Source organism: Bombus pyrosoma, linkage group LG7, assembly GCF_014825855.1.
Source record: "Bombus pyrosoma isolate SC7728 linkage group LG7, ASM1482585v1, whole genome shotgun sequence".
NCBI lineage: Eukaryota > Metazoa > Arthropoda > Insecta > Hymenoptera > Apidae > Bombus > Bombus pyrosoma.
This window is the reverse complement of record NC_057776.1, coordinates 17,431,804-17,444,812: the sequence shown is the minus strand read 5'-3', so window position 1 is coordinate 17,444,812 and position 13,009 is coordinate 17,431,804. Positions and strand designations below refer to the sequence as shown.

Genomic DNA, 13,009 nt, shown 5'->3' with positions numbered 1-13,009 from the left:
CCTTGTTCTTCAACGGTTACCATCTCAGTCACTTGTTGTTCTTTTCCTTTTTGTTTGATTATCTTCTTTTTGGTGGTCTTTTTAGGTTTGCCTTCTTTAGTTACTTCTTCAGTGACAGTCACTTGTTCTCTGATCTCCTCTACTTCAGTTGGTTTCACTTTTTCAGGAGCAGGCAATGCCTTTATTATTTCTTCTACAATTTCTTCTACTGGTCCTTCCTTTACGGTTATGACTGGGGCTTTACCTTGTTCTTCAACAGTTACTATCTCAGTTACTTTCTGATCTTGACCTTTTCTTTTAACGATCTTTTTCTTCGTGGTCTTCTTCGGCTTACCTTCTCTAGTTACTTCTTCAGTAACTGTCACTTGCTCACGTACTTCTTCAACTTCGGTTGGTTCAATACGTTGAGGAGCAGGCAATGGTTTAGTGAAAGTCTCTATTATTTTTTCAACTGGTCCCTCGGTAATTGTTGTCTCTGGTGCTTTTCCTTCTTCTTCAACAGTCACAATTTCGGTAACTTGTTGTTCTGGACCTTTGCGTTTGATGACTTTCTTTTTGATAGTTTTCTTTGGTTTGCCCGATCTACTGACTTCCTTGATAACTGTAACCTGTTCATGAACTTCCTCGACTTCACCTGGTTTTGCGTATTCTGCTGCTGGAAGAGGTTTAATTGTTTCATCCACCACCTCTTCTACTGGACCTTCCTTTACTGTAGTGACTGGAGCTTTTCCTTTTTCTTCAACTGTAACTACGTCAGTGATCTGCTGTTCTTTTCCCTTACGTTTGATGATTTTCTTCTTTGTAGTTTTCTTTGGTTTACCTTCTTTGGTTAATTCTTCGGTGACTGTGACTTGTTCAGTTACCTCTTCTACATCTTGCGGTCTAATAACTTCCGGTTTTATCACTTCTTCTACTATTTCTTCTATTGGTCCCTCAATCACCGTCGTTACAGGTGCTTTTCCTGCTTCCTCAATAGTAACTGTCTCAGTTACTTTTTGTTCCTGACCTTTACGTTTGATAAGCTTTTTCTTAATAATTTTCTTGGGTTTACCTTCTTTCGTAACTTCTTCAGTAACTGTCACTTGCTCTCTAACTTCTTCTACTTCTGTTGGTGTAATACGTTCGGGAGCGGGCAATGGTTTTATAGTTTCCTCGACAATTTCCTCTACAGGTCCTTCAGTCACTGTTGTTACGGGTTTCTTTCCTTGCTCTTCAACCGTTACTACTTCCGTCACCTGTTGTTCTTTACCTGTTCGTTTAATTAGCTTCTTCCTGATAACCTTTTTGGGTTTACCTTCTTTCGTAATTTCTTCGGTAACTGTCACTTGCTCTCTAACTTCTTCTACTTCTGTTGGTCTAATACGTTCGGGAGCGGGCAATGGTTTTATAGTTTCCTCAACAATTTTCTCTGTTGGTCCTTCAGTCACTGTTGTTACGGGTTTCTTTCCTTGCTCTTCAACCGTTACTACTTCAGTAACCTGTTGTTCTTTGCCTCTTTGTTTAATTAGCTTCTTCCTGATAACCTTTTTGGGTTTACCTTCTTTCGTAATTTCTTCAGTAACTGTCACTTGCTCTCTAACTTCTTCTACTTCTGTTGGTGTAATACGTTCGGGAGCGGGCAATGGTTTTATAGTTTCCTCGACAATTTCCTCTACAGGTCCTTCAGTCACTGTTGTTACGGGTTTCTTTCCCTGCTCTTCAACCGTTACTACTTCCGTCACCTGTTGTTTTTTGCCTCTTCGTTTAATTAGCTTCTTCCTGATAACCTTTCTGGGTTTACCTTCTTTCGTAATTTCTTCAGTAACTGTCACTTGCTCTTCAGCTTCTTCTACTTCAGTTGGTGTAATACGTTCGGAAGCGGGCAATGGTTTTATAGTTTCCTCGACAATTTCCTCTACAGGTCCTTCAGTCACTGTTGTTACGGGTTTCTTTCCTTGCTCTTCAACCGTTACTACTTCCGTCACCTGTTGTTCTTTACCTGTTCGTTTAATTAGCTTCTTCCTGATAACCTTTTTGGGTTTACCTTCTTTCGTAATTTCTTCAGTAACTGTCACTTGCTCTCTGACTTCTTCTACTTCTGTTGGTCTAATACGTTCGGGTGCGGGCAATGGTTTTATAGTTTCCTCAACAATTTCCTCTACTGGTCCTTCAGTCACTGTTGTTACGGGTTTCTTTCCTTGCTCTTCAACCGTTACTACTTCCGTCACCTGTTGTTCTTTACCTGTTCGTTTAATTAGCTTCTTCCTGATAACCTTTTTGGGTTTACCTTCTTTCGTAATTTCTTCAGTAACTGTCACTTGCTCTCTGACTTCTTCTACTTCAGTCGGTGTAATGCGTTCGGGAGCGGGCAATGGTTTTATAGTTTCCTCGACAACTTCCTCTGTTGGTCCTTCAGTTATTGTAGTAACAGGTGCTTTATCCTGTTCTTCGACTGTAACCACTTCTGTCACTTGTTGTTTCTGTCCCTTTCGCCTGATTATCTTCTTCCTTGTAGTCTTTTTTGGTTTACCCCACCTGGTTACTTCTTCCGTAACTGTAACTTGTTCTTTAACTTCTTCAACCTCTGATGGTTTAGCATACGCTGATGCAGGTAAACGTTTCATAATCTCTTCCACTATTTCTTCTACTGGTCCTTCAATGACAGTGGTCTCCGGAGCTTTCCCTTCTTCTTCGACTGTCACTACTTCAGTCACCTGTTGCTCCTTACCATCCCTCTTAATTACCTTCTTCTTCGTAACCTTCTTAGGTTTACCTTCTTTTGATACTTCTTCCGTCACCGTCACTTGTTCTTCCACTTGTTGCACCGTGGGTGTAATATACTCTACTGGTGCCAATGGTTTCGTTTCCTCCTCTGGTATTTGTTCTTCTACTGGCTTCTCCTTTTTAATTTCTCTTTCAGTCGTTTCTATCATCTCCGTAGGTTTTGTTATCACCGTTGTTACAGGTGCTTTTCCTTCCTCTTCCACCGTCGTTTCTTCGGTAACTTTTTGAGTTCTTCCTTTGTGCCGTATAATCTTCTTCGTTACTTTCTTAGTTTTATCAATATCTTGAACTTGAATTACTTCAACTTCTACTTTCTCCTCTTCTTTCTGAGTTTCCTCAACCTCGTCGATTCTTGTAGGTATAATCTCTTCAACATCCATAGTTGTTGTAATCTCTTCAATAGGCATAAATTGTTTCTTCGGTATAGATGGTATCTGTGGTTTGATATCTTCAAGTTCCTCCTCAATGACAACGACATTATCTTCTTCAGCTTCTGTTTTAGGTTTTTTCTTACGAATAATCGTTTTCTTAGTCTTAACCGCTGCTGTTTCATCCTCTTTACTTCCGCGCCTGAATTTCGTTGTATATTCTTCAATTACTTCTGTGTCTGATTCGATCAATTGCTGTGGCGTATCGTGTTTTGTGTGTTGTGTGATTGTGATGTGATGTTGTTGCGCTGGTACTTCTGTAGTTTCTGAAATGTATACAAGAACAAGTGTGATATGATTATCGTGTCGTGACAGTAATCGTTCGCGCACTATTTTGCTTTTCTTTTACTTTTTTTTGGTTTGACTTCTCACATATAACCGCGATACTTCACCGAAAGCGTATTCGGGGCTTGGGTTGGTTAATTTGTATTGTTTGTGTCTCGAATAATCGATTTCGTAACACAAAACACTAAACGCGACGTATAAACCTGTTTCGGATGAAATTCTTGTATTTTGTCTGATGAATGAACTGTTGTGTGTTCTGTGTGATGGTAATCCGTGTTGTTTATATGAACCTTTCCATATCGTGTTTGATTCTGTGTGTTGTCTACATACCTACCTTACACGATTTCCTACAACCATCATCCTATACCTGACGACCCTATCAAACCTGCTTGGAAGACGCATTTAAACATTTTGCGCGTTGATCGTTCTTCCGCTTCGATCGAGCCTCCCCTATGATCTCTCAACAACCAAATCAATATAACCACTATTGTCAATACGTCTTCTGGTCCAATCCTAATCGTCCACATGCTCGTCCGTCCCGTCGATGCCAATCGAATACCTTGATAACAATAATACTCACCCATAACGTGTTCCAGGTGTTCTGCCTCGATAGTAACGCTCGCTAACTTCGCGAAAGGTAATACAGACTCGGGCATTTCTGACTCAATCTCACCAGAGCTCAATGGCTCTGTTACGATTACACCTTGTTGAATCTCCTCTACGCCTTTGGCTGTCTTTTTCTCTGGTCTAGTTACTTTAAATTCACCAGCTGCGTCAGCTGGCTGAATTTCAGTTTTCACAGCTACTTCGTGTTTAATCACATCAGGTTGAGCTGAAACTTCTTTAGCAACGCCTTTTATGACTTCCTTTGACTCTTGTTCCGTGGCCGTCACTTGAGTTATTTCGACACTCTCAGACACACGGAACGACATCTCTGCTGTAGCTGATTTAGCTGTTTTTTCTACGACAAACGTGTCTTCGCTTTCTTGGGTTATTGGCTGTATTTGTTCTATACTTTCGAATGGAATTTGTTCAGGAATTATTTGTTTTGTATCTGGTTTGGTAGTTTCTTGTAACTCTTCAGCTATAACTGATGTAATTACTTGGGATTTCTGAGCAACCTGGATACCTAGTAGACTAGGTTTGGCTGTTTGAGCGGTAGGTTCGTCAGGAGTTGGAAGACCCTGCTCTGCTTCACCAAACGCGACTTCTGATACTGATAGGGAAAGCAACTCTTCTAATTGAGGCTTTCCTTTTTGTTCTTCCGGTGCTTTTGGTTTAAGAAGTTCTTGAGCACTGGTCATAGTTAATATTTCTGAGGTCTCTGCGACTTCAATACTATCTAACTGTGGATGTGCCTTGCGTTCTTTAGGAGCTTCTGGAGCTGGTAATTCCTTCTCAGCTTCTGTCGATACCACTTCTGAAACAGTGAGGAAGCTGAGTTCTTCCACATCTGGTCTACCCTTCTGACTCTCAGGCTTATCCAACTTCTGCAACTCTTCGACATTCGTCACAGTTAAGACTTCGGTTTTCTCAGCTACCTCTCTGCCAGTCATCTGTGGCTGAGCAATCTTCTCACTCGGTTTTTCGGGAGATGGCAGAGTATCCTCCAATTCACTAGACATTACTTGAGAAACTGTTATAGACGTAAGTTCGTCCAATCGTGGTTTTACTTTTTGTCCTTCAGGTAATACGTGCTTTTCTAATTCTTCTACATTCGTCACAGTAAGAATTTGACTAGTCTCGGCGACTTCTCTTCCCGTAAAAGCAGGTTTAGCAGTCGCTGTACTAGGTGCTACTTGTTTCTCTAACGTCTCTTCAGTCTCGTGCGAGACAGTCTGAGAAACTGTAACAGAAGTCAGTTCTTCTACATTTGGTTTTCCTTTCTGTTGTTCCGGTGCATGCTCAGCTATTAGTTCCTCAGCTGCCATCATAGTCAAAATTTGTGTGGTTTCTGCTACATCACGACCTAGTAAACTTGGCTGTGCCATTTTTTCTGTAGGTACTTCAGGACTAGGTAACAAGTCCTCCTTCTCAGTAGAAACTGTCTGTGATATTGACAGAGACACAAATTCTTCCAAACCAGGAACTCCTTTCTGTTCTCCAGGCTTCTTATCTTCAGCCAGCGTATCAACATTCGCCATAGTCAAAACTTCCATCGTCTGTGCCACGTCTCTGCCTATCATGCTTGGCTGTGCCTCCCTTTCAACTGGAATTTCCGGCGCAGGCAAAGCTTCCTCTGCTTCTTGAGAAATCACCTGTGAAACTGTCAAAGGAGCTAATTCTTCAACTTGCGGTTTTCCTTTTTGTTCTTCTGGTGCTTTGGGTGCTACAAGTTCTTCTGCACTGGCAACAGTCAACACCTGCATAGTTTCTGCTACGTCTCTTCCTATTAGACTAGGCTGAGCTGTCTTCTCTTTTGGAACTTCCGCTGTTGGTAGTGCTTCCTCAGCTTCTTCAGATACAACATGAGAAATTGTAAGTGGAGTTAGTTCGTCCAATTTTGGTTTTCCTTTCTGTTCTTCAGGACGTTTCACGGCAAGATCTTCAGCTTCGGTTATGGTGGTCACTTGAGATGTTTCTGCAGCTTCTCGGCCTAGTATGTTGAACTCCGCCTTCTGATCTTTAGGCATAAACTTGGTAGTGAATAGGTCCTCTGTTTCGTTGGAAATTACTTCAGAAATCGTTACTGAAGACAATTCTTCTACTTCCATTTTACCTTGTTGTTCCTTCAATTGAGTTACTTTTTCGAATTCTTCAGTGGTTGCCCCAGTGACTATCTGGGTTACTTCAGGAACTTCTCTGCCAGTTAAACTAGGCTGAGCTTGCTGCCCTTTAGGTGCAACAGTTGCAGGCAAAATATCTTCAATTTCATTAGAAACTACCTCAGTAACTGTAACAGTAGTAAGTCCTTCCATCTGAGGTTTTCCTTTTTGTTCTTCAGGTTTGAATTTCCCTTCAAACGTCTCTTCGCGTTCACCAGTCGTCGTCTCCATCTTAACAGCTGTCTCTATGACAGTTTGCGTCATCGTGGCTTGAGAAGATACTCGTTTCTCTTCGTGGATCTCTTGAGTACTCTGAATACTCTCCACTAAAGATCCAACTACAGTTTCATGAAGACTGATATCTTGAGTGGCTATAACTCCTTCTCTCTTGGGTGCTACATCAAAGACACTCTCTTTATCTTCTGTAATAGTTTCCGAAATCTGAAGAGGCGTCATTTTCTGTATATCTATATCTGCTTTTTGAGTTTGTGGTTTGAACACGCCTTCGAACGAACGTTCACTTTCTTCAACTATATTCTGACTCACAATGATACTTTCAAACGTGTCTTGTCCAGGAACAGCTACTTGAGGTTGTATGGTAATATCCTTTACTTTATCTGGCATATTAACTTGAGACTCAACGGTAGTGGTTTCGATAATATTACGTTCCGTGATGATTGTACTACTAGCTGTTTGAGCAGCTTCCAATTTCTTCTCCTTCAATAGAGACTCAACCTCAGCTGATGTCACTTCCGTCACAGATATTCCGTGACCTTCCTCAAACATGGGCACTGCAATCGACGAAACTGTTTTTGGATATTTATCAAATATTCCTTCGCTCTCTGCGCTTGGAATATCTTCAATAATTATAGGTTCTAAAGCATCTTGTTTAGGATGAGCTTTGACCTCGCGTTTCTCTAAGGGCAGAACAGCACCAGTGCTCTGTTCGACAAATACCTGAGCCTTTTGCGCCACGTCCATTCCAACCTTCGTCAAAGTAACCTCTGCAGTGCTCTCTTCACGTTTCTGTATGGTCATAGTGTCTTCCTTATCCTGAGTGATTACATGAGAAACTGTGACACTCTTTCCTTCCACGAAGCTCACTTTCGCGCTATGTTCATCCAGCTTCATCTTCTCCTCGAATATCGTACTATGTTCTTGCGGAACCGTTTCACTAATATCAACGCTCTCCAACATAGTTTGAACAGAATGAGCTTCAAAAGTCGTCGGTTTTGGTGCTTCAGGAAGATCTCCAAGCCCCTCTCTGAGATTTACTTCCATCTGTTCAGCGACTTCTTTGCCTTCCATCGCTGGTTTTGCTACTTCTTCGCGAGGTTTCTTCATAGCTGACAGTTCTACTTCACCATCTTGAGCTGTAGTCGCTTCTGTTATAGCAATAAACCTGTTCTCATCTATTGTTACACGTGCACTAGTCTTCTGCATCGATATTTCCTCAACCTTATCTATTTCTTTTTCTGCTAGGATTTGTTCCGTCATTTCGATTGTTTCGAATGGTTTCTGGCCTACTTGTGCTGTTGCTGTGATAGGTTTGACAATGTCCACATCTCCAGTACTTATCTGTGGAATAACCTCTGACCTTTCCGCCACTTCATGCCCGGATACGATAGCTGGCACTGCCGATCGTGTTTTCTCTTCTTGAACAGTTTTTAATATCTCTTCCTTATCAGCTGCGCTGACTTCAGTCACAGTAGTCACGCGTTTACCTTCTTCGATAGAGACTTCTACCTTCTGAACTTCTGGTTTGAATTTTCCTTCGAAAATATTTTCTTGATCTTGAACAATATCTTGAGTGACTTGTACACTTTGATATACTTCTTGACTGGGAAGTGCCTTTTTAGTATCTGGTTTCTCTACCTTCACTTCTGCTACTGAATCTTCAACAGAGATAGTAGTAGTTTCAGCAATTGCATGAGTGGTGTCTAATCCAACAGAAGCTGCATGTTTGGATGGTTGTTCTTCAGAAATATATAAAGATTCTTTGTCTGCAGGAGTTACTTGAGATACAGTCACGATCTTTCTACCTTCTTCAAGATCTACAACAGCTCTCTTATCTTCTGGCAATTGTCCTGGTATAAATTTGTCTTCACTTTCTTGAACAATAGTCTGAGACTCAATTAATGAAGTAAATGGAACATGTTCTGGCATTGCAGTGGCACCTGATGGTTTCTCCTCAACAAATTCGCCTGTGCTAAAATCTACAACTTGCACAGTTGTTTCTGCGACTACGTGACCAGAAACTAAACTCTTCCCAGCTGTCTTCATCTCTGGAAGCTCTTTAGACTTATATTCTTCCTCTTTATCTTCCAAAACCACAGTTGACACCAGTATACTCTGTTCTTCCACTAGAGACATGTCAGCCAAAGCTTGCAATGGCGCTTTATCCTTATTAAACAGTCCTTCAGCTTCAGTTGGTTGTGTTTCTGAGCTAATTAAAGCTTCCAGGGGAATGCTAGATGGCATTGCTGCGGCTGAAACTGGTTTCACCTCTTCCAATTTTCCAGCACTAGAATCTACAGTCACCTCTGTCTTCTCAGCGATCACGTGACCAGCAAACTGAACACTAGCCTGTTTTTCAGTCGGTTTCTCAGGAATTTTGAGAATATCTTCTTTATCAGCTGGAATCTCAGTAGTGGTAGTAGCACTGATTATTTCATTGATAGATATTTCCGCTTTGTTGGTTATTACAGGTTTGTCCATGAATTCTTTCTCAGTCTCAGATACAACTGTCTCAGTTTGAACGATGCTTTCAAATGGCAATCGTTCTTCTTTAGCTGCGACTGTAGTTGGTGCAGGCACAGTTAAGTCTCCAGAAACAGCAGCTGGATTGATCTCTGTCAGCTGAGCCACTTTATGAGCATCGAAACTAGGTACAGCTTGTTCACCATGGATCTCTAGCTTCTCGAAGTATTCCTTCTCCATATCTGAAGCAATGGTCTCAATTACTGTGATTCCTTCTTCTTCCTGGAATGAAATATCTACTACTTTTTTATCTGGTTGTACAAAGTCTTCCATAGGCTTTTCTAGATCACCAGCAGCCATCTCAGAAGCAATTAAACTGTGGAAAGTAATATGATCTGTTGTAGCTGTTGCTGTAGGAGCCTCTTTGCGCTCAAATTCACCCACATTATCTGTCGTAGTAGTCTCACTAGTCTGAGCGACAATATGTGTGGGGATATCGAAGCTAGCTGTCTTGGTCTCTGGTTTTTCACCTTCTGGAAGCAGACTCTCTTTATCTTCGGTAGTAACTGCTGAAACAATTAAACCTTCTCCTGTCACGAATTCAAGATTCGCTTTCTTATCAGAGGGTTTAATCTCACTGAATGGTGCTTCTGTCTCTCTGGTTTGTACTTCCTCGGCAATTGCAGCTTCGATAGGTAATATCGTGGTTTTTGGTTTCATTTCTTGAACCGTTTCATGTGGCAGATCACTTAAGCTTGTGTCACTAAGGATTTCCAATTTGGATGCTACTCCTTGTGTGTCGATGTCTACAGTAGCTTCTACACCTTTAGGTTTTTCTTCTCGAGTGAATATTCCCTCTTTGTCTTCTGGATACGTTATACCTACCACGATACCTTGACCTTCTTCAAAAGTGACTTCAATGTTCTTAGTATCAGGTTTTATATCTTCTTGGAGAGGCGACTCTTTCTCAGAAATAGATATCTCTGTCTGTTCAACGACTTCCAATCCACTCTGTTGTTGACTAGCATGTTCTTCCTTTGTCTTATCTTCTTTTAGAATATCTACATTGCTCGCAAGAATTGTCTCCTGTAACTCAGCAACCTCGTGTCCTCCAGTGATTCCTAAAGTAACCTTTCTTTCTTTTGGTATCTCTTCCACTTCCAACTTTTCTTCTTCCTGGACACTGGTTATCTCAGTGACTGTTAATTTTTCAGTCTTCACCTGAATTTCAACCTCAGCACTCTGAGTAGTTGGCAAAACATCTGCTTCTCTCGTTTTCTCTGTTTCAGCAATAGTTGTCTCTGTGATAACCAATTCTTCCAAAGCATCTCTTTGTGGAATAGCCTTTCCAGATTTAGGTGTGTCAATACTCATATCAGCGGTGCTTTGCTCCACTAAAGTTTCTGATTTTAATGCAACTGTGTGACCGGACACCAATGTCTGAGCAGTATAATCCTGTGGCTTCACGTCAGGACTGTAAACATTCTCACGATCGTGGGGAATAACCTCCAAGACAGTTGGACCAGGTCTGGGTTCAGTCAATTCCACAATTGCAGTCTTCTGGTCTGGCTGTACGTCAGTTTTATACAAATCTTCTTTCTCTGCTAACTGCTGCATGGCTACAGTTACGCTCTCTAGTGGAACATGTGATGGTTGAGCTACACCAGAAGCTGGCTTCTCTTCAGGCACGTATTCTCCAGTTGGTGAATGAGTTCTGACTTCTTCGAACACTGGTGCGACTTGTGTAGTAAATTCTGTGCTAGCATAAGCTCCCTTAATTTCAGATACTTGTGTATATTCAGATTCTCTCTCGCTAGCGATTACCATAGTAGTATGAACGCCTTCTATTTCGTTCATTGTAACTTCAGCCGTCTTTGATTCCGGTGCTTTGTCTTTTTCAACAGGTGCTACGTCTTCTGCTGCAATTGTCTCTCGCACTACAGTCTCTTGTAATCCAATGGGTTCTATTTTAGCCATGCCAGAAGATGGAACTTCTTTCTTGATAACACCTAGATTATCTTCTGGTTGAATCATCTCAACCTCTAACGAAACTACAGGATGAGTAGGTACTGTCTTGCCACGATGAGATTCTGGCATTTCGAAGATTTTAAGATCAGCTTCCTTTTCTATAGACGTAGTCTGGAACACTTCAACGCTTCTAATAGCGTCGTAACTAGTTTCTACTACACGTTCTTCGGGTTTGACTATTTCATCCATTTTTGCTTCACGATCGTGAGTCATGGTTTCCTGGATCATCTTAGCCTCTGTCAACTGCACAGCTACGGTTCCACTTTCTTGCACGTATTTCAACTCTTCCTTGAAATCTGACGGGTAATCTGCTGTCTGGATTTCTGATACCATCACATGTTCTTCAGGTCTGATAGAAGTCTCCGCTAATACTTTCGTAGGCTTCTGATCTGGTTGATAAACGCCCTCAGATTCCTGAATAAGTGTACTCGTGATAGATCCAATTTCTAATGGAGATATTGATGTCTCTGCTGTCTTGGTAGTTGGTTTGTCTCCCGGTTGATACTCTTTCTCTTTCTCAGACGGGACAGTCTCCACTGTCACAGCTGATGTAATCTCGACTACATTTAAATCAGCAACAGCCTTCTTCATCTCTTCAATTGTCAGATGAGTCTCTGTGTCTTGCGTTTGAACCGTAGATACAGAAACCCCTTCTAACAGAGTTACATTTGGAGTAGCCTCGAATGTATCAGTTTTCCTTTCAGCAATAAACACTCCCTCACTTTCCTGAACAACATTCTGTTGGATAATTGCTGTTTCATTTCCATAAGATATTCCAATTTGTGCTTTCTGACTAGGTGGTAATCTACCTGGAACGTATTCACCTTCCTTTTCAGGAGCGTGCATTTCTTCTGTGACTCGTTGACGTTGCGGAATGACAGTTTCTGTGGCGACTTCTGTAGGAACTACCAGTTCTGGGTAATATTTTCCCGGTTTATCTTCTGCTCGAACTTCTTCGACAACCAATGGTTCAACTGCTGTCACGTTTATTCTGGGTTTAGTTGGTACAGTCTTTAATGGTTCTAATTTGTCTTCTGACAATCCTTCTTGAACTTCATAGACTGATAAGCCTACTTGAGGCAGAATAGTGTCTTCCGCTTTGACTGTCAATGGCGACACAAAGTCTTCTGTTGGAGCTTCCTTTTGACTTACCATGGTTTCATACACAGTAGTAGCTTCTTGAAGAGTCACACTAACGTCTGCAGTTCTACTGACTTCTCGTTTGTCTATAGTTAAAGTGGATAGATTAGCATCGTTGGTCAAGGTCTCACTGACAATTAAACCTTCGGATGGAACGAAAGCTGGTGTTGCTTCGTAGGATGTAGGTTTGAATGTATCAGAAAATTCGCCAGTGGAAGCCTGAACTGTTGTTTCTGTCGTAGAATAAGGTTCTACTGGTGAAATAGATAAGGAAGCTTTACGTTCAATGGGCCTAATTTGAGTTATATCGTCGATTTCTTTTTCCTGAACGGGGACCAGTTGCTCGGTTAATGGGGTAATCGTGTCCATAGTTAATTTAGCTTTCTCTAATTCTGGTTTTCCAGGTGCTTGTTCAATAGTACGATCTAAAGGTACTATTTGATGTCGTTGGCTAGAAACGTTTAACATGATCGAAGGCATTGATTTATCTTTTGTCACTTCGAATTCCTCGATTTCTTCCAGCTCAACCTCGTCTTTTCCAATCTTAGGTCGTTTGGGTTTCAATTCTTTCCTCACTTTTTCTACTATTTCTTCTTCTTCTTCCTCTACAACCTGTTTCTCTAAATCATCGCGTTTCTTTTGTTTTTGAGCCACCCTGCCCTTCGAGTCTGTTTCAATAACGACCGTTTCGACTTCTTCCTCAATTTCTTCCACGTCCTTTTTCTTCTTCTTCTTCTTTTCAGTCTCTTCGATCTCCTCGATTTCTACAACTTGAACCCCCTCGTCCCTATCTTCCTTTTTCTCCTCGATTTGTTCCTTTGGTTTTGTTACTTTTCGTTCGTGCAGTGTCGTGTATGCCTGCCGTGTGTCCTCGTATTCTGTGGAAAGTATGTGAGAATA

At 41.4% G+C, this 13,009-nt stretch overlaps 1 protein-coding gene and 1 long non-coding RNA gene across 2 annotated transcripts in view; one reads left to right on the top strand and one right to left on the bottom strand.

The window, feature by feature from the left end:
* The window catches only part of LOC122569054 (titin), a 229,553-nt gene that overhangs the window by 29,615 nt on the left and 186,929 nt on the right, over nt 1-13,009 (bottom strand). Inside the window, 1 exon segment of the mRNA XM_043729518.1 lies at nt 4,057-12,987. Within this exon segment, the coding sequence (XP_043585453.1) occupies nt 4,057-12,987 (8,931 nt within the window).
* Nucleotides 1-13,009, top strand: part of LOC122569055 — a 66,293-nt gene that overhangs the window by 26,464 nt on the left and 26,820 nt on the right. The gene's annotated exons all lie outside the window — the stretch shown is intronic.